Source organism: Maylandia zebra, linkage group LG23 (assembly GCF_041146795.1).
Source record: "Maylandia zebra isolate NMK-2024a linkage group LG23, Mzebra_GT3a, whole genome shotgun sequence".
In the NCBI taxonomy this organism is placed as follows: domain Eukaryota; kingdom Metazoa; phylum Chordata; class Actinopteri; order Cichliformes; family Cichlidae; genus Maylandia; species Maylandia zebra.
The window spans coordinates 15442151-15464125 of record NC_135188.1 but is presented as its reverse complement, the minus strand read 5'-3'; the positions used below and the strand labels follow the sequence as shown (position 1 = coordinate 15464125).

General features: G+C 38.6%; 1 protein-coding gene across 4 annotated transcripts; it reads right to left on the bottom strand.

Moving 5' to 3' along the window:
- Window positions 1–5019: 5019 nt before the first annotated feature.
- Window positions 5020–17978, bottom strand: brdt (bromodomain, testis-specific). 4 transcript variants are annotated; one of them, XM_012919498.4, is made up of 20 exons: window positions 17852–17978; window positions 13755–14025; window positions 13484–13621; window positions 13082–13217; window positions 12752–12888; window positions 12095–12436; window positions 11875–12003; window positions 10753–10950; window positions 10483–10664; window positions 10081–10367; window positions 9142–9252; window positions 8889–9068; window positions 7616–7671; window positions 7350–7524; window positions 6920–6990; window positions 6422–6482; window positions 6221–6327; window positions 5748–5920; window positions 5300–5516; window positions 5020–5189 (listed from the first exon to the last, which is right to left on the bottom strand). In XM_012919498.4, the coding sequence occupies exons 2-20, from the start codon at window positions 13944–13946 to the stop codon at window positions 5127–5129; spliced, it is 2955 nt and encodes a 984-aa protein (XP_012774952.3). In that variant the 5' UTR covers window positions 13947–14025; window positions 17852–17978; the 3' UTR covers window positions 5020–5126. The 4 variants fall into 4 exon arrangements, with proteins under 4 accessions (XP_012774952.3, XP_076736586.1, XP_012774951.3 ...); XM_076880471.1 differs by having other exon boundaries at window positions 17780–17897; XM_012919497.5 differs by lacking the exon at window positions 17852–17978 and adding an exon at window positions 17405–17727.
- Between the last annotated feature and the right edge of the window lie 3997 nt (window positions 17979–21975).

The following is a 21975-nucleotide window of genomic DNA, read 5'->3' as shown; positions in this document are numbered from 1 at the left end:
GTTTCCCGGTTTAATTAGCAGGTAGGCTGTGACTGCGCATTGATATGTTAATGAGATGCGGTGTCACAGGTGTGTGGCTGTCAAGTCTACTAAATCACACACGGACACGAGCAGGTCAATTATTCCGTTAGAAAACCGAAGCGGGGACCGGATAACACACATCAGAGGCCAGTTAACCGACTTTGGATTAGCTTAACCCCTCACGTGGCTGGATATGTGGAATCGATAAAGACCTCTGTACGCTCACGCGAAAATATGGAGGCCCAACCATGGCAAAATGAAGAAATCCTTTCCCCAGCTATTCACAAGGGCTCGCTACAGCGGACAGCTCCACATATTTGATTTGGTAGATTTGTTACACCTTATGCCCCTTCTGAGGAAACCCTCCAAGGGCTTTGATTCTCCTCTTGGATCAAACCGGATCCTAGGCGAATCTGTAAATCGCACTAGTAAAATTAAACAGGATTTATATTTTAAAAACATAAATTGTAAAAAGAATTATCCTAACACTATTTGCACTTAAGGGGAACAAACTACAGTTAAGTTTTATTTATATGTTTAACTCAACAAATTTAAACTTAACAAATGTTAATTGCCATCTCACCCCGAACAAAGCTTGTGTGATCATCAGTGTTTCCCTCTGCCTTTAAACTCAGCTTTAGTTATTTAGCCAACAGGAGGTTTGTTACTATATATCTAGTCTCCCACATTTTGATTGGTCTACTAACTCTTAAACATTTTGTTAGTTTGGATGCTTCATTGTAAATCCGACCCAGAGACGCTGTGAGAAAAACACATTTTAACAGAACACATTCTTTAAAAAGCAAGGATGGCACCAGCATTTCATAAACAGTTTTGTTCCTGTTTTAAATCTACCCTACATGATGTTTCTTTTTTAAATCCAAGACTTTAATCAAGCTCTGCACAGAAAAAAAATACATAATGCAATAGTAAACCTATACTGAATAGATATGTTCATATATGCCTGAAGCACAAATACTGATTTCTACCCCTTTTTAGTCATTTATTTATTTTTTACATTTACCCCTCTATTTTACTTAGATTAGATTAGATTAGATTAGATAGAACTTTATTAATCCCTCGGGTGGGTTCCTCTGGGAAATTCGATTTCCAAAAAAGCACAGCACCGACAGAAGTTACAGAGTTATACACACATATATATATAAATACAGAGACAATATAAATAAAATATACGAAGGGGATAAATATAATAAATAGGAATAAAAATAAAAATACAAGTGAATTGCACATTTCAAGTATTGAGTCTATTGCACCGTTGACTATTTACAAAAGTATTGCACAAAAGGTATTGCACAGTGAGGTGAAGAGGCACTACAGCTTAGTTGTTCCCTCCTTTGTCCTCCTGTTTCCCCTCCCTCTCCCCTCCAGAGAGGAGTTAAACAGTCTGATGGCGTGTGGGACAAAGGAGTTTTTAAGTCTGTTAGTTCTTGTCTTTGGGAGAAGCAACCTGTCACTGAACAGACTCTTCTGGTTGTTAATGGCCGTGTGCAGAGGATGCCTGGCATTGTCCATAATGTCCATCAGTTTCTTTAATGTCCTTTTCTCTGCCACTGTCACCAGAGTGTCCAGCTTCATGCCGACCACAGAGCTAGCCCTCCTGATCAGTTTCTCCAGCCTGGATGAGTCCTTCTTTGCTGTGCTGCTCCCCCAGCACACCACAGCATAGAAAAGTACTCCAGCAACCACTGACTGGTAAAACATCCTCAGGAGCTTCCTGCAGATGTTAAAAGACCTCAGCCTCCTGAGGAAGTACAGTCGGCTTTGGGCTTTTTTATACAGGTGCTCTGTGTTGCATGACCAGTCCAGTTTATTGTCCACCCACAGCCCGAGGTACTTGTACTTGTTGACCACCTCCACCTCCTCCCCCTCTATCTGAACCGGCAGTGGACCTGCTCTAGACCTCCCGAAGTCCACAACCAGTTCCTTAGTCTTTGAGGTGTTGAGTTGCAGGTGGTTTGTGTGACTCCATGCGACAAAGTTCCTCACCAGACTTCTGTACTCCTCTTCCTGATCATCCCAGATACACCCCATGATGGCTGTGTCGTCTGCAAACTTCTGAATGTGGCATAATTCAGAGTTGTAGCAGAAGTCAGAGGTGTACAGGGTGAAGAGAAGAGGGGACAGCACAGTTCCCTGTGGTGCTCCTGTGCTGCTGACCACTGTGTCAGACGTGATGTCCTTCAGCCTGACGTACTGTGGTCTGTCGGTGAGGTAGTCGGAGATCCAAGCCACCAGGCAGGGGTCCACCTCCATCCTGTTCAGTTTTTCCTGAAGCATACAGGGCCGGATGGTATTAAAGGCACTGGAAAAGTCAAGAAACAGTATCCTGACCGTGCCTTTTCCCCCATCCAGGTGTGAGTGGGCTCTGTGTAGGAGGTACAGGATGGCATCCTCCACTCCGACACCCGCCTTGTATGCAAACTGTAGTGGGTCCTGGGCATGTTGTACCTGTGGTCGGAGGAGGTTGAGGAAGAGCCGCTCTAGAGTCTTCATAAGATGTGACGTCAGTGCCACCGGTCGGAAGTCATTCAGCTCATTGGGCCGGTTCTTTTTGGGGACCGGGACGATGCAGGATGTCTTCCATAGGGCGGGCACTCTCCCCAGTCGCAGACTGAGGTTGAAGACTCGTTGTAGCGGCTCCCCAAGTTCAGCAGCACACGCCTTTAGCATCCTAGGACACACCTTGTCTGGGCCTGCTGCCTTTCTGGGGCGAAGCTTCCTCAGTTGTCTCCTGACCTGATCCACTGTGACACTGGGAGATGTTTGGGCAGAGGGGAGGGGGGGAGATGTCTTGCTGCTGAGAGAGGGATTGGAGGAGGGGGGTGTCATGGTGTCAGGAAGGGGGGGAAGCGAGGGAGGTAGGAGAGTGGGGATTGGACTCTGTAGTGAAGGTGAGGGTGGGGGGGTTGTGGGCTGGTCAAACCTGTTGAAGAAGTTGTTAAGTTCGTTTGCCTTCTCCACAGTCCCCCCCACTGTGCTTTTCTTGGTGTTGTGGCCTGTGATGGTTTTCACACCATTCCAGACCTCCCTCATATTGTTCCTCTCCAACTTCTGCTCCACCTTCCTCCTGTAGGTGTCCTTTGCCTCCCTCAGGCAGCGTTTCACCTCCCGCTGTGCTGAATTCATCTCCTCCTTCACTTTGCTCCTGAAAGCCTTCTTCTTCATGTTGAGGACAGCTTTGACTTCCTGTGTTACCCACGGTTTGTTATTAGGATAACTTATGGGAATACTACAACATATTTACAGCTACATCACATTTATATTGTAGAAATTTACTAAAACATTCAGACATTTAGATTCTAATTTTAATGCATTTAAGAGAATAACCTCATCTATAATTAAATCCAATTGATTTATCAAAAACTCATCACTAATTAATGGATTATCAATATTCATGACTGCACTATTACCAATGCAGTTATGAATAGTAACTCCAAAGAACATGTGGTTGATTTTAACAAAGAATGGAAACAGTTCTTAGATATGTTTCTGTATTCATGAAAACATTAACAAGTATATATTCTGTGCTTGGCTAAATATCAAGCACAATATAAAAGTTCAAGTTTAATAATTTCGTGTGTAGCTTTATCCGTGACAGCATAAATAATGTGAACTTGACACACACACACACACACACACGTCAAGCTCCTTCATATTTCATCAAGTTAATAAATAATTAGTGTAGAAGATTGTGTGTGGAGATTAAATTGTTTAAATAATATACCTTTAGCTAATTTGCCCTGCCAGCAGTTGGGTTTTATTTTGCACTCTGACATGACATGCAGCACAGCAACCAGAACTAAATGAAAGAAAACTTACTAGTGGTTGTGGTGCATGCTGGTAACCATATGATTAGCTCTTGTATGGATTTATGGGGATCATCTGCATTATGAGTAAACTGCATCTGTGCAGTAACCTGATATTTTGATAAAGTGATCCAGACTGTTTAGTGAAAAAGGTTTATTGAGTAAGAAAAAACTGCATGAATAACAAAGTGCCTTGCATGTACAGCTAACACAATATTTGGCATTTCAAGTACTCAAGGAACTGAGAAGTCAATTGCACAAAGAAAACTTTGGTACTATAATATTTTTTCCTGGCTCAGTTTAAAAAAAAAAATAAAAAAATAAAAAAATCCAAGAATATTTAAGAAAGAAGAAAAAAGTCAGTGTGTAAACATGCTACAGTGTTCTGTTTACATTTCAAGTATATTTAAGTCAGTATTAACAAAACCATGGTAAACACTTACAGGACATTAACATATAATACCAGAACAACCGCTGCATGTTTAAGTAGACAATGCAACAAGGTGGCATTGAAACTGCAGTACATGGGATATGAACTAGCTTACTGTGCATATCTTACCTCTGAACAGTAGAGAAAAACATAACTCTTTTATGAAGGCACTTTAACCCTAGTCAGGCGAAAATCCAGAGGGCACTAGTGCAGGCATTTATCAAATGCTAAGTAAGGACTAAATCCATTTGCACTTAAAGCCCCTTTAAGATGTGCACGACTTTACATTCACCTGATGGCGCCTCAACATTTTGTCAAGTTGTGCCAAAGAGCACCTGGTCAGGTTTCCGTAATGCTTACAACATCAATCTCGCCAGGTCTTTCCCACATCTTTGGGATGCAATAACATGTACATAATAGCATTTGTATCTCAACAGTTTAGTTTCAAAAGTGCATTAAGATTAAAATGTTCCTCTTTTAATCCTCTCAGCAGCACTATAAAACAAACAGAAGGACATACCGTGCAGAGAAAACTAAAAAAATTTTTTTCCAACTACTCCACTAAATAAAGACGAGCATATTAAAATATGCTTGTTGCAAAAGTGGAAACATTGTGTGTATACTGTGGTTTCCTCCATCGCTGACATGTCCGATCAAACTCTCTGCGTGAACATTAACAAAATTAACTCTTAACAGTATGATGAAATGATGTTTGAAAAGGGCTCAAATTACTACCACCCCCACAAATGAAGCATTTATTTTATTAGGTTTAATGACATGTACAGGGCATCAAAGGGAAAAAAAACTATCAAGACATCAAACACGTTTCAGATAAATCTCCGCCCAGTTTAAAGGTCAAGCTCAAATCTAGTCATGACATCCCGTTGCAATGTTAGGTCGATACCAGTCATCTATATAAAAGAGAAAAACAAACAGCAATACAGTTTAACATGATATTTTTTACCAAAATCAAATGAAATGATACAAATGGATCACTGAAACAGATACAGAAGGTACTCACTGCTTCTCGCTTGCGACGTTCCTGCGCTCTTCTGCGGGCCCGCTCTCTTTCTTTATCTAAAGACGACTGTGTGATTAGAGGTTGCCTTTTTTTAGACCTTTGCTGTTCAACATGTTTGGGAGCATCCAAGGGACCTTCTGTGCAAATACTTCCAGGCAAACCCGAAACTTCCTTAACAGGCTGTGGGTTTTGTTCTGATTTACATGGGACTTGTAGACTAGAAGGAGAATACCCAAGTTACTGACTTTGCTCTCTTTAAATCAATTATTATGTTTTCAGAGAAAAAAATATATATCTTGGCTTATAGCAACTAATACAGGCACTCAGTAGTTTTGGCATCTTTAAAACTTTGGCCAAAAGGCAACAACTGTATGCCTGACAACTTAATTAAATCTACCTATTAATTTAAATTCACATCGAATGCTTTAACTATTAACTGTGTGAACACCTGGTCTTTTCAGGAGCCTCGATCTTTTTGCTTTCATCCAACAATTTCTTTTTCAGTAGTTTTTCACGAAACATCTGGAAGGTCCCTTTTGAGGAATTGTTTGGAGGTAGCATCACCCTCTCTCTCGGTCTTCCCAATCTCACCCAAGGCTCGGTGTTTTTCACCACAATATCCTAAGCAAGGAAAATCACAATGTTTAGATACATTCACTTCAAACATTGGTGTGCATTTGTTGGCATCAACCAGCTAGGTTTTGGCCACTAGAGGGAAAAAACACAAAAAAAAGTTAAGTTGTAATAATTTAATGCCTTCTGGTGGTGGAAACACCACATTTGAAAGTATTTGCACCACTTTCTAATGAATAATGCACATAAAAAGCAGCACATCCTTGAACATTGATATAATTTCCAGCTATATCAGCACATAAAAGTAAGATAAATGATCATGACAGTTTTCTGGAGTATTAAACCAACCTTTTTGGGAATTTGGGGTTTTTCACCCTCAGCAGATTTACTCGCAGCATCAGTGTTAGGCACATTAATCAACTGCTTGTCAGGAAGATCTGCAGTGTATCTGAAATCTGCAATAATAAAGTTAACATTTCCTAACATTATGAAGAAAACGGTAGTTTTTAAAGATGGTGATGTAATAATAAGTGATTTAAAGCGACTTACTGGGTGTTATTTCGTCTTTGGATTGCAGGGGGCTGTCTCCAAGAGGGGACAGCACTGGACCCTGCAGGAAAAGCAAAATTTTGTTTAAAAACCATAGCTTTCAACTATGACACATGGAATGGGTGGGTGCAGTTTTTTCCACGTGGCTAACTCATACACTCAAATTATGAAGGCTCCAAATTGCTGAGAAAAAAACCCCAAACAAACAAAACATATCCCTACATAATGCAATAGTAAACTGCTGCTGGGAAAGATGGCAGATTCTGCTAGACTACACGTTCTTAATAAAGGTCTCTTCATTATCATTTCAGGCACGTTATTTTTTTAAATCAGCTGCTGGTACTGACGTTGGCCTGTTCATAGTAGTTGCAGCACATGCCTACACATATTTCCTAACATATGATAAAACATGTATCTAATATCTACCCCAAAAGCTGTTACAAAGCAGATTTTGTAAAAGTTGCCTTTGTGTGCAGAAATGTGCCTTTTTTGACGTACCTCAAATCTTGCAGCAGCCCAGTCCAGTAGCTCTACGGGAGATCCCATGGGGGATAAAAGTGCAGACAAATCTGGACAAACAGTAAATTACAGGAATTCATTCTCAACTCATTACAATGACACAAGAAGCAGATTTCTGCACATTTATTTAAACACACGTGCTACTATTGAGTAAAACCAACTAAAGGCAAGCATGAGTATTATATTCCAAACCAGGAGCGGGGGGAGGGTAAGGAGGCGCTAGTTCTTTGTCTGGCCTACCAGGTAAATGGGTGGTGGTAAAATCAGATAACTGTTACTGTACTTTTCATGGTGGGAAAACTGTTAGTCCTGAGAAATAAAGAATCTTGTGGAAAGATCTTTTCAAGAGGCTGGTAAATCTTTTTTTACTTTTGGACAAATGTTGCATTTGTAAAGACAAAAACATTACCTGGAGGCGATAAAGTGAAGTCATCAAAGGTTAGCGCTGCATCGTGCTGTGCTGGATGTCCTTCCCTGTTTGCTTTCTTTACAGACTGCCCATTAGCAAGAAGCTGACTGGTCTTGACGGATGCTTTCGTCAAATCTGCTCCTCCCAACATCTGTTTACCAGCAGCATGTCTCACCTTTGACACAAGAAATTACAGTCTTACTTATCAATGTAACCCGCCAGCTTACATTGATCTATTGAATAAAGAAAAAAGAGAATCTTTTTACCTTTTTGTTAACCTTTTGGCAATGGTCTTTAGATTTCCGCTTCCTCTTTTTCAGCACTGAAAAACATTGACAATAATAACTCATTTTGTGCCATAAATTGGAAAAACAAGACACCGTGAAATTTATAACAATTTGCTTTTCACACAACCTTCAAGAAAAGCTAAATAGTTCCAAGTGTTAATTAATTATTCATTTTTTCACCTGGACTTTTAAGCAGGTGGTTGCCCAAATAGGGTTAATGAAGTTTCGCTAGCTGGTATTTAATGATGTGCTACGTGATCGCTAGCGACACAGCTACGTTAGCATAACATAAACACAGTGAAGCTGGAGGATGAATGCTAACTTTTTCCCACTCGATAAAAGTTAACGTGAGGGTTCCCGATGGTTAGGGACAAATGCAGTCGCATGGCAGGATGCTGTAAATGGACCAAACTTCAGTCAGGAGAACAAATGAGATAATCCATCTGCAATACGAGGTTAGTCATTCATATACTGCTGCATGGGCTGGGCTGTAGTTACATCGTAAGGTTTTAAAAACTGAGCTTTGAAATGAATAGCGGTAATAAAAAGCGAGAGAGGCTGACAGTGATCACTGACTGTTTTTAGGGGGTTTTTGAGATTAAAAGAACAAGATACAAAGCATTAAAACAGGTTAAACAGCCTTATTAAACGCAGGGTAGTTTGGGCCCAGAAGCAGGATTCATCATATGATTAGATTTTTTACTTCTTTAATTTAGGCTACAGCCTCTTAAAGTTTCCTGTTCAAACATCATGAAAAAAGAGCTATTTGAGATATCTTGGCAGCATAAAATAAGAATAGTTTGTTACATAAGCTCTCATTTATTTTTTCCTTAAAAAAAAAAAAAAGAGAGAAAAAAAAGCAATAAGACCCTGTCATCAGAGAGAGCACACATGCCTGACTGCACCAATCGCCCATCAGAGATGCCGTTTTTCAGCCTCGCATAAATTTACTTTATGAGTTATGCTTTTTCTGTTTAATGGCACCACTATTATGCAACACACTTCAGTGCCTACTAAAACAATAAAAAAAAATACCCCCCAAAAGACCGAGACTTTACTGCAGCTGTCATTGGTACAAACATGCAGGACTCATCCATGTCAGCAGATTACAAAAAGGTGTGTATGAAATGTAAAGAAAAAAGAAAAGAGACCTTTATAATTGAATAAATAAATAAAACAAATTAATGAAAAAAGGCACCCATGTAAGAAAGAAGGGGAAAAAGAGATGGAGAAGCTGAAGACAGCACCAGACCTGATTCAGTGTCCCTGGCATCACAGGCGGTAGAAAGACTACTCGAGCTGCTGCTGTCGGATGAGCTGCTGCTGTCGGATGAGCTGCTGCTGTCGGATGAGCTGCTGCTGTCGGATGAGCTGCTGCTGCTGCTGCTCCCACTTGAGGAGCAGCTGAGACCAGGAGAGGCCACGACTTGAGCTGTTAACACAAGACTGACATTTTTACACTGTCTCACACGTGGAAGTACCATTGCAACAAATCTGTTTCTTACCTGATGACCTCTTTTTACCAGTTAAGTGCTGGTCTTTGCCGACAGTCTGAGACGTTCCGCCATACTTTAGTTTTGCAGTCTGGATTGCTCCTGTGGGCTTGGGTCTTTTTTCTGAGAAGCACGACATACAGGTCATCAACAACAGAATTGAAAAATTATGTTTCTATTTAACATAACATTGTTTTTATTGTTTAATTATTTTGCTGTAAATACTATAATTTTATCAGTTTGTGTTGATAAGTAGAAAAATATCAGTATAATTCCCATTATTTTCCAGACTGGACAGACTTTTTTTTTTTTTTAATCTACTCTTCAGCCATTTTTTGAAAAATTCATGCTAGATACATTTGTGGAGCAGAATTTTGGTTTGTAACTACTGAGAATATTCATATAGTGCAGCAGTCTCCAACCCCCGGGCCACGGACCGGAGTCGTTTGGTACCGGGTCGTGAGGCTCGGGTGTGAAATGTATGTTTTTCAGGGTTTTTATTGTTTTTTAGCATTATTTTGTTATCGTTTTTATCGTTAACTCGGTCTTCCTGGGTCTTTTCACTTGTGTTATGAATAAATCTTATTTTCTTCTGTACCGGTGCTAGTTTTATTTTGTTGTATTTATCCACGACACCTTAAAAGCCGGAGTTTATTTATGCTACATGATTCCATACATTTTGCCTCATATTTTTGATGTCTTCAGCGTGTATTTAAAAGGCAGAAAGTAGTAAAAATAAACAAAAGCCATTAAATGAGTTGTTGCGTTGTGTCCAAACCTTTGACTTGTACTGTATGTATAAAGACAAGCATATACTAAACCTAATATTTCTTTTATCATTACTGGACAGATTTTGACTGCTTGACCTGATAAGCAAGCACTGTCACTGTAAAGACACTTCAAGTTTAGCAGACTAACTTGTATTTTCTGATTAAGTCACGCTGTACTTACTTGTTACATTGATGGATTTAGTCAGACACTCTGCGACGAACCTCTGCAGAGCTCGCAGTGTGGAAGACTTGAGCATGTCAAAGTCAACTTCAATCTCCTCCAGAGTGGAATCTCGCAGACAAGACTCCCTGGTGTGGATGATTTTCACCAACTTGCCCAGTTTGTCACCAGGCAGCTTGTTGATGTCCAGTTTTAACTGTTTCTTCTCCTGGTAAGTAATTGGTGCCAATGGGGCTGAACCCTCATCTTTCATGGATTCACGGAGATTAGGAGGTCTGGTTTCTTTCCTATACATACATATGAAATATTTATATTTCGTTTATATAGTAGCATACACAGCCCAACAGTTTATGTTAGGTAAAAAATACAAAAATATTGATTGATTAAGTGGGGTTCACTTACAAGGAAGAGCTCCTGCTGGGTGCGATACTTTGAACAACAGATTTGTATTTAAAGGATTTGTTCTTTAGTTGAGCTATATCCTTTTCCCTTGATCTCTTTTCCTTCTTCAGCTTTTCTCTCTTCCTTGATTTCATCATGGGATCCTGGACAAACTTCTTCAGCTGCTCACTGACAGCCTTCAACTGAAAAGCGAGCCATTTAAGTTAACTATAGAGCACTGAAGTAATTTATTTCTCAAAGCTTGCTTGTTACTGTGTGCGCAATACTGACCTGATCCTCCAGATTGGCAAGCAGAATGGCTCTCCCTTCTGATGAAAATTCTTCCTCAGATGATGAGCTTTTGCTGTCAGAACTTTCTGAAGTTGACAGACTTCCATTTCGGTTTCCTTTTCCCTTTTCTTGCTGATGTGATGTCTGATAGGACTCTGCTTCATGTGGAAGCTTCAGATACCGGGCCTCAAAAACTTCCTGTTAAAACAAAATATTTTTGCAGTATTGTTAGCAATTACACCAACTGTAATTCGTCAACTGACATAGGTTAGTCTATACAACTGTTACAGGGGCATGTCAAAGCAAGTTGTATTTGAAGGCCTTTTGTTTTGTTTTTTGGGGGGATGATTAGTGGCAAAAATGCTCCATCATGCACAAAGAAATTGTAAACCACCCCTATTGTACAAAAAGTGCTCATAATCACAGGATAGTTAGACAAGCAAAGACACTTTCCTCCTAAAAGTCCACACTAGTTTTTTTTTTTTTAACATTTTGCAGCTGCAACTAAGTGAAAAACTATTTATCTGGGGGTGTTTTTAAGAGTTCAATTTAAACTGGTTCAAAAGGTGTATGTGTGGAACAAGTTACTGCTAAGACGCACTCTAACATATAATAAGCATGCTGTTGTTGTGCTTCTGTTTAGTGTCTTGTACATGTGGCTCATGATGATACAACACTGTAAACGGTTTCAAATCATATAACACTTGTTAACTGCAATGTTCTCAGAAGTCAGCAAACAGCAGATAAATCACTTAAGTGGGAATCTGCTCAGGAGGAGGAGGAGATTTCAAGTTTAGCACCTACAACACATTTGCTTTTTAGGCCCAGAGCCCCATCCCCGGAGGAAGCAACCAGCAGCAATTTGGCAACCAGGGATAACAGGAAGCCGATGCCATTTTGCAAGCTGAGGTGTGCGGGTACAACTTTAAGGCATGTAATTAAAAGACATATCAACTAGTGACCAACAATAAGCAACCAACCAATGTCGGACAAGTGAATTTCATTCGATGTGAATGCGGCTTTAAGGACATGCAAAATGCATGTGAAGGTAAACATAAAACATAACTTACATTTAAATATTGTCCTACTGATTTAAGAAATCAATAAATTGATAAACTGTACCTGAAGTTTTCTTGCCATGTGTACCACCTCATTTGAAGGTGGATTGTATTTGTAACAGTTGGAGAACATCAAGCGAACATCGGCAGCAAACACTTTTGCATTTCCGTACTCTCCTTGATCCATCTTTTTCTGAGGAAGTAACATTTTTGTTGAGAAAACTGATCTACCATATACTGAAAATCACATTACATGCTTCAGTTAATCAGCTCAGACATTTTACCTTGATAGTACTCAGGTCCATGGGATGCTTGATGATATCATGGTAGTCATGCAAACCCAAAGCAACCGCATCGACTGGCACATAAAAGGGCCATGCATATGCAGAGTGCCTCTTTGAGAGCAGCTCCTTCAGGATGTCATTGCAGCATCTGAGCTGCTCAGACAGTCTGACCTTCTTGGCCTCAATGAGAGGCAATTCTTTCTTAGGACGCTTGATGGGCCTTCCACTGCCTCTGTGGGAGATCAGCATACAAGGTGCTGAATGTTCAGCAGGGGAGACTTCACTGCTGGTGATCACTGAGGTGGTGGTGGGGTCTGCTTTCCGCTTGAGACCTTTTTTGCTCTAGATATTAAAAAAAGGAAAAAAGCAGTGGGACACAAATAACAAAAGTGACATTTAAAAGTTTGTTTTAAGGCACAAAAACAATCAGTAATAAATATGATTAATAGCTTCTGACATCATTCGTTAATGATGATCATCTATATGCGATGATGCACTTACTATACTAAATGCATGCACTGTTTGAGGTCTTTGGTTAGACAATCGCATAAGGAACCGTTACTAGTACAGCTAAGTTTATGTAAAACGTTTATCTCACATTTTACTTAAATAGAACACTGCATGATTTTATGTATATTCTGAAAGTTGCTCGCAAACCATTTCAGTGCTTAGTGTTGAGTCAGTTTGTGCAGAGAGCTGGATGGGTAGGCTCGACTGAGGGACATCTGGAGGAATGACTGTCACAGTCTGCTGAAGAACAACCTCTGACATGAGGGATCGGTGCTTTAATGCATCTGCATCACAGGTGATAAAGTTAAACATGAACAAAATTTTATATGGTGAACAAAATCAGTGCAATTTTAATATCTTCCTGTGGTAACATCGTAATATCATTTTTGAAGTTTCTCTTTCTCATTTAAAATTTTATAAAAATTATAAGACAGGACAAAATGACCCTGCATTACTAGTTAGGAGCATGCAACATACCTGCATTAGAGTGTTTCCCTTTTTGTAGGTCCTTTGTAGTGACTTCTACCACAAACTCTTTCTGCGGCATTTTAGAAAGTTTCTGCAGAAAAAGCTTTTCGAGGGTTTTTGCCATAAAGACAATATCATCCCCAGGCTGTGGAAAGACAAATGATGCATTAAATAGGAAAAAAAGGCAAATGTGCTTTTGTGACAGTTTAAACTGCTGAGATGCATTCCAATACTGTTAAGCACCAAAAGTTACACAAAACAAAAGTGTGACTTTGTTATTTTTTTGTCCAGCTTTTTTTCATTGTAGGACTACTTCTGATTTTTGTACATCTTGCTTCTGTGAAGGAATATGAAATGTGCTTTGTGGTTATATTTTGGTATCATACAGCAACATAACTATTATCATCTTACCTGGTTGTACGCATAGCAGTTGGTGAACATAATATTGAAGTCTTCTATGCAGTCAACTGCTTGCCAGTAGTAACTATTCTTTAGCCGCTTCTTAATGGTGCCAAGATCCATTGGATTTGTAATAATTGTATAATAATCCTGAAGACAAAGACATGAACATGAAAACATGCCTTTCTGAAGTGTGGCTCATGAAGACAGTTTTAGGTTCAAACATTAAATACACATGACTGCAGTCTTACTGCAGTGCTACAACTACAATTTTACTACTTACTGGGAGACACAGTGCCACTGCATCCACTGGCTGATAAAAAGGCCATGAGTATTGATGCCTCCATAAAGCTTGGAGCGCCACCTTCTCCAGATACTGTAGCTGATTGGTTACACGTCCAGGCCTCTTGGAATTTATGACCTCTGGTGGAGGGGGATTTCCACTCACAGGGGGGCCGACGTTCCCTTCAGACATTGCGATATCCAAATTGCATGCAGGGGTAAAGCCACCTGAAAATTGCTTTGCAGAAACTCGATGCTCGTACCACGTTTTCCTACATGTCAAGTGAAAAAAGGAAAGCATCTGCTGATTAAACCAACAATAATATAACAAAACTACTTTACTACAAGAATGTCGCAAACTAGTCTCTCGACCCCCTAAATTCTTAAAAATTTATATTGAGCATTAATACTCCCCGTGACTGCTATAGCATTCATATTCTTGATATAAAATTGAAGACATGCCAAATACATAAAGGTAAAATTAAGTATTGAACATGTCACCAGTTTTCTAAGTAAATATATTTCGAAAGATGCCATTTTCATGAAATTCCCCCAAGATGTCAGTAACAATCCATCCATTTCACACGTGCAAAGAAGTCAAACCATAAATATCCATAAATTATGTGTAATAATGAGAAATGACACAGGGAAAAGTATTGAACACATGAAGAAAGAGAGGTGCAAACGGGTATGGACGTCATGACCCAAGCTGAAATCTATCAGTAATTAGAAAGCAAGCCTGCCTCTTTATCAGCTAATATTAATTTGCAGTCCCAACTGAAGGCCTATAAAAAGAGGTTTCATTACCAAAGTATCACACAGCCAAATAATATATAAAAAAAAAAAAAGAAGTAGTAGTAGTAGTCATTACACAAGAAACATCCCTTGATATGTAAAACTATTGATCGCACTTAAGACCTTTGCAACCTTGTTTTTGCAAAACATACTGATGGCATTGTTTACAAAACAATTTCTAAATGAATGAAGGTTCTAGTAAGCAACGTTGTGGCCATAATCTGGAAGTGGAAAGAACACCATTTAAACATGAACCAGCCACAACCAGGTGTTCTTGGCAAGATTTTAGACAGAGCAGTGAAAAGAACTACCAGCTGTCCAAGAGCCAAGGACCACTTGTGAAAAGACCTGGAATCAGCAGGTACAATGGTTCTGAAGAAAACAGTAAGTAATGAAACGAACTGCCATGGCCTGTATGTGCATTTACCATGGAAGACTCTATTGTATGTTGAAGCACTTTTAAATTTTGCTGAACAATATTTATACAAGCTTGTGAAATACTGGGGAAATATAGTGTGGTCAGATGAGACCAAAATTGAACTCTTTGGATGCCACAATACACGCCATGTTTGGAGGTCAAAGGGCACTTTCTATTAGCCCAAAACACCAATAGTGAAATCTGGAGGTGGGGATATCATGGTGTGGGTCTGTTGGATGGAAAAAATTACCAAGACATTTTTAATTAAAATCTGTTTCCATCTACCAGGATGATGAAACTGAAACAAGGGTGGACATTTCAGCAAGACAGTGATACCAAATGCAGAGCCAAGGAAACTCAATTGGTTTAAGGAAAGAAAATTAAGCTGCTTGGACGGCCAAGCCAATCACTCGACCTGAATCCAAATCTATGGAAAGAACTAAAGGTCAGAGTTCAAAGCAGGGGCCCAGGGAAACCTGCAGGATTTAACGACTGTGTGGAAGAACAGCCCCTCCCTTTTTTTGTAAAAAGTATCAAACAAATTAAGTTTTCAAAAAAATTTCATTAAGTGCGTTCAATACTTTTCCCTGCGTCATTTCTCATTTTTACACATAATTTATGGACATTCATGGTTGGATTTCTTTGCATGTATGGACTGGATGTGTTGCAAATTTCTGGTGAGAATTTCATGTCAATAGCACCTTTAGATAGATCTTTATTTAGAAATTTGATGAAGTGTTTGATACTTAATTTACCCACTGTATGAAAAAAAAGATAAAGCTGCAAAGGATGAATCTTTTTTCTCTTAAAAAAACCTTAATATCAATAAATGAGTCTAACAACTATAGTCTCTTCAGCAGAAAATGAGTATGTACAAACACTTCTTAGATTTATAGCAGAATCCAAACAGAAAAGAAATATTTGTTGTTGTTTTTTTTTAAATATTTCTTTAAGAATGGAAGCTTAGGAGAGGCTCATTTGTGCTAGACACATGTAATACTGCCATCTACAGCATCTCTCCAAAACTGCTCCAGTGCACATTTTACTTCAGATGAAGCAACAGTATGTTTGCATCCTTTAAGTACACTATGTGGGTCTGATACGTTGGGGTATTGTTACCCATCCTTTTCAATCATACATTAATGAGCATTCTAAATAGTTAAACATACACTGGATTACTGGAAATGGTCTTATTAATCACTTAGTTGCGGTTTCCTTTTAGTGCTGGCTGCCAGCAGTTATTCAGGGCCTGTTCAAGTTATTCAGTGTGACACTGAATTCAACATTAAAAAGAGGATAATGGCTTCTACAAACATATGTACCATAACTGAATTTGTCCCCTCAATGTGCTTGGGAAAGTAATTTGTAAATGTGGTGACTAAAGATCTGTGTAATGATGATGATGTACAGATTCACAGTTGTAAACTGTGTGCTGAAGGAAATATGTTGGATTGCAAATTATACATGTATAGGTGACAGGATTCTGGATTTTGCTCATGTTTGCAAGCTAAGTATTTCTCTGCTGACCTCCTTTGTAGATAATAATGATGATTTGAACCAAACACCCAACATTCCATCAGCATTTCTGATGAGGCAGTAGATGGATCAACAGAAGATCCAGATGCATCTCTGAGAAATAATTTAATTGCATGATTTTCAGATACCGTTTATCTGCAGTAGATTAAAATTTTTTAAGGCATTCACGCCTTTTGTTCTTTACTGGTTTTATTTTCTCTGACACACCAGATGCCAAGTTATCAGCCAACAGATCACTGGGAATTACCTAGTTTGATTCCTGGTCAACCTGTGTTACTTTTTTTTCATAGATTAAAGTGCTTCACGTCACCTGCTTTTAAGCAACGAGCAGCCAAGATCTTGGAGAGATGCACAGGAGTGCGTCTCTCGCCCTCTCTGTCAAACCAATAAATGGCAGGCACATTTAAAAAACCAGCTTCAGTCACGCCCACCGGTTAGTCCGCCTGCCTGCTAACCTTACCAACAGTCGGTGTACTATACCAAATAAAATAACCACAGTTGCCGCGTACTAACGGAGCAATTTAAGTAGTAGCATTTTGTATTTTATGCACTAACAACCTTGATGATGTGCTAATGCTCCCGGATGAGTTTGGTCGTCAGCGCTAGAAAGTTAAACGCTTTGTATTTTTCATCTCTGCACATTTTAGCAGTTGAATCTTGCACAAAAAAAAAAACAAACCTTAACAGCTAGTCTGTAAATTATTTTCTTCTTTTCAACGCAAGTCGCTTTAGGCAAGCATTTAACGCGGCTAAGCGCGCTAATAACCGAAGTGTTTAGAAGCGGTCACGTTTCATTAGTCTTCCTATCAGTTTGATGACTTTTATATAAGTCCAACATATTGGGAAATAAAAATTCACCAACCACCATAATACAAGTTTGCTCTGGTTATCATCACTACTACCTTAGTCGTCGTCTTTGTCGTACTAACAAACATTACCTTACGAGATTTCGCGGAATCCTGCGTTCAACTCTTCGGTTGTGGACGTTTCTAAGGCAACCACTTCAAATTTATACACCTCTGCTCAAGACTCCAGACTTGATTGGCCTATATTCTACCTACCTACCCGTGTTTTTCTTTGAAATAGTTTTTAAAAAATGACATTAAAATCACCGTCACACAGCCTCCTGCAAAGTGTTTAGCTAACTGTTTTTCTCTTTAAACCATGAGTTACAGATTTATGTTGAGCGTTCCCAACAAAATGGTAACTCGATAACATCCCAGTACATTATCGGTTGCTTCCGCTGAGCAACTCCTGCAAATAATAATGCCACTCGCCTGGTTTGTGAGCCTGCGAAAGCAGGCTGCGGACTTGTGGTAACTGTGGGGGGAAACGTGTCTGTGGCTCACCGGGAACACAAAACCGGGATCTGGGCGGAGCGATGAGTTTACGGGCTGACTCAGAAACGGGAAATTTGCCTTCATTAAACAGAACTAAGCTACAAAACAATTCTCAGCAGCGAACATCCCTTGCGTTACGTCTACTTGATTTATTAAGCGATTTTGTCTATCGTCTTCGTGTTTTTTTTAAAAAAGTATATTTATAAGGAAACAACTTGAATTACGCGCCTTTACTCAAAGTTTTCATTTAATTTTTTTTGTACTTTTTTGAAATGCAACGAGACATTATAATTTCTAATCAATAGTAAACAGTTTTAAGGGCTTTTCTTAGTTGTGAAAGGAAAGTGGAAAATATTAGAGGGCTTGAGGTGAATGTGACTTTTACAAGGATCACCTGAAGCAGACATAATTTTACTTCCTGCGAAATAGAAACAGGCCTTGAATTTAAGTTGAAGTTGAGTTAACATTTAAAAATAACAAAATTGGTGTTATTAAGTACGAACAATTAAAATAAAACAAGCCTTCAATGAGTTTGAGTGTGTCTATGCAGTGACAATAAAATTGCCAGGACTGGGTCAAATTTCTTCATTGTGTAATGCCATTTAATACAAATTTGTCCAGAATTCACCAAACACCCCCCCTTTAAATATTTCCAATCTTGTGTTTAAAATGAGTTTGTGCCAAATGAAATGCTGGAATCTAATTACCCCTATTAAAAGGTGGAGGCTGTAGGCTACTATACCACAACAAGTGGATTGCTGCTTCTTTGGTGGAATTTCTTCTTCCTGCTGCTGCTCTTTTTAATGAAAGGAGAACTTTGCTCTTATAATTCAAGTGGTGCATGTTTTAAATTTTCAATTATTTCATTAATTAATTTAGTGGCAATATTCTTTCTAATTATTCCTTTCCTTATTATTGAACCTGAATGGTCAACTCAGTGCTTTTAGGTATGTAGACATGGTGAAGATGACCTGCTGAAGTTCAAACTGAGCATCAGAATGGGGAAGAAAGGTGATTTAAGTGACTTTAAACATGCATGATTGTCGGTATCAGACAGGCTGGTTTTGAGTATTTCAGAATCTTTTGATCTACTTTGATTTTCGCTCTAGGATTTACAGAGAATGGTCCAGAAATGTCAAGTGAGCAGCAGTTTTCTGGTTGAAAATACCTTATTAATGTCTGAGGTCAGAGAAGAATGGCCAGACTGCTTTATGCCTATATAAAACAGAGGAGCTACATTAGCAAAGTTCAAACTGGGTGCCACTCCTGTCATCTAAGAAAAAGAAATTACAGCTCCTGTTTATACAGGCTCCACAAAAACTGGACAGAAGATTGTAGATCAGCATTGTTTTGCTTTGTTTTATTACATTTTGTAGTTTTTTACTGCCTTTGGCATTGTAAACCTACCACCACTTTTTAAGTTCTTCCATGTTAAGTACATTAAGTTTGCTTCTAATGAAATCTGATATATAGAAAAAATTGCCACTGTGATTAGAAAATTGTGAAAAATTTACCTGGTCTAATGAGTTCCAATTAGTAGTGGAATATTCGGATGGTAGAGAGCATGGATCCATCCAGCCTTGTATCCATGGTTTAGGCTCGTGAAGGTAGCATAATGATATAGGGGATATATTACATCTTGGACTCCTTTGTACCACGTGGTCATCATTTAAACTCCATGGTCACCATGTTGCTGATGCTGATGCTCGTGCTATTCCTTTTATGACTTCAGTATAGCCTTCTCATGGCTGTTTCCAGCAGACTAATGCACCATGTCACAAAACTCAGTTAATCTCAAATTGGTTTCTTGAACATGATGAGTTCACTATTCTGAGATGGCCTCCTCAGTCACCATATCTCAATCCAATGGAGCACCTCTGGGATGTGGTTGAGCAGGAGATTTGCATCATGGATCTGTAGCTGCAAATCTGCCGCAACTACACAATGCTATGATGTTAGTATGGACCAAAAACTCTGAGGAATGATTCAGTTACCTTTATCATCTTGTTAAATCGGTACCATGACGAATGAGTGTAGTCCTGAAGTCAAAAGTGGGAACAACCTGGCACTACCAAAGTGTACCTAATGAAGTGGCCGGTGAGTGTATTTGTGCATGCATTTTTATATGTATATTACCTGTTTTCTTTCTAAGGTAATTTGTAAAATATTGTATTTTTAAGTCTTTTAGCCTGTCAGTAAAAAGGAGTATAAAACTAATTCGACATTAGTCACTTGCACCTTTTTTCCACAAGATGGAGCCATGGCCAAAAATGTGTGGTGAAATTATACAGCTTCGAGTGCAAAAGGAGGCGGCATGTTGCTTTCCTTTATGTCCCACATACCCACAAATTATTTAACTGGAATATTCACGTTTCTGTTTAAATGTCATTATGAAATTATTGGCTGTCATTTAAACATCTGGAAGTAAACTCAGAACATAAACATCAGTTTGTTTTTTGGAGGTTTTAGTTTTTTTTAAAGGCTCACTTGTATATCTTTGTAAGTAAAAGAGATTTTTGACTGCAGTCTAAAGTGAAAACACGTGTTTACATGTATATTGTAATTTATATAGCATCAAACTAAATTTAAATGCAAGAAGTAGACCTTTTAGGAACTGAGGCAGAAAGGGGTGTTAAACAGTCTTCAGTATACCAATAAAAGACCAAATGCAAGGAAGTTCAGAAAGTGAAAGGTATAGGCAGGCAGAATGAGTTTTGAATCTGAGCGTAAATACTGACACAGTGTGAGTTCCCCTGACAATTACCGGAAGCTTGTTGAGAAGGGAGGAGGTCATAAAGGAAAAGGTTCTGCCCTGCCCATGTTTCAAAAGTGAGGAGAAACAACGGGTATTTGTTTTTGAATGAACAAACATAAACTCAAAAGAAGTGAGGGAACAGACACTGTTTACACATTTAACTGCTTCTAATCAGAAGTCAAATAGCTTTAATGCTACTTTATGTTACTTGAAAAGTACTTGTCATATTGTTTTCAGGAAAGGCTGATCTACCACATTCCAAACCTTTAGTGATCCTAGGTGACACATTGTTCTGTATTAGCTAAGCAAATGTTAAATAATCAGGATTAACTCTAATTCAAACAACAACACATCAAGACAGACATGATGGTTAATATAACTTACATTAATATCAAAATGACTAGAATATTTCCATTTTATAAAATTGAGTATTTATGCATTAAATACAATTTGATGGCATTATTACTTTGCTTAAAACTTTTAATTTATTTACTTTTTAAAATTCCCACCTAAGATGATCCTAAATCCAGTAGCAACTCCAAAGCTATAAGGCAATAAATAATATTTGGCTCTATTCAGATGACAATAAACGTCTTTTCCCTGTAATTCCAGTGGGATTCTAACCCAAACTTCATACACAGCGTAAATAAAAGCCTGACAACAATCAGCCAGGAAATGATGATCTTATTAAAAGTGTTCTAATTCTAAATCAATTGAAAACTATAGAGTTGAAATATAACCATGCTACATTAATTTTATTCTCAGTAGTTGGGCTGAGAATGTCTCGTGTTTGGTAACCCTTGAAAAATGTTGTCGGGTTGCCTTTTAATAACCGATATGGCCTGTTCTTGGAGCAGGGTTTAGTAAAGGATGGCACTTTTCTTACCTCTGCTTGTGCTGCACGTATTACTATTTTTAATGGTCTAACTCCTTCACTGAAGAGCAGAAAAACATGCTGAGCAAATCCCTACCTTGCTCTATACCATCCATAAGAGGGCAACAGAATCCATATTTTTATTATGCTACACTTTATGTTGTGTAAATAAAATGCAATTTCTTATTTTTCACCCTATTTTTCAGTCCAAAATGGGAATAAGAAATACTTATTCCCATTTTGAAACTTTGAACTAAATCTACTAAATCTCCTGTTGTGCATCACATTTAAATTGAGTGACAGAAATCACCACAAAACTCTGTTTTTCTAAAGAAAATTGCAAATTACAAGGAAATCTCTAATGCAACTCTGGTAAAATGAAAGTCTTTTAATAACAGATATGAGATGATCTCTAAGAGGTCAACAATTTTTTTCCCCAGGTGACCTTTAAACTATATGTGAGATTGACAGAATGTATTTCTTATGTCTTTTTTGTTTAGCTTT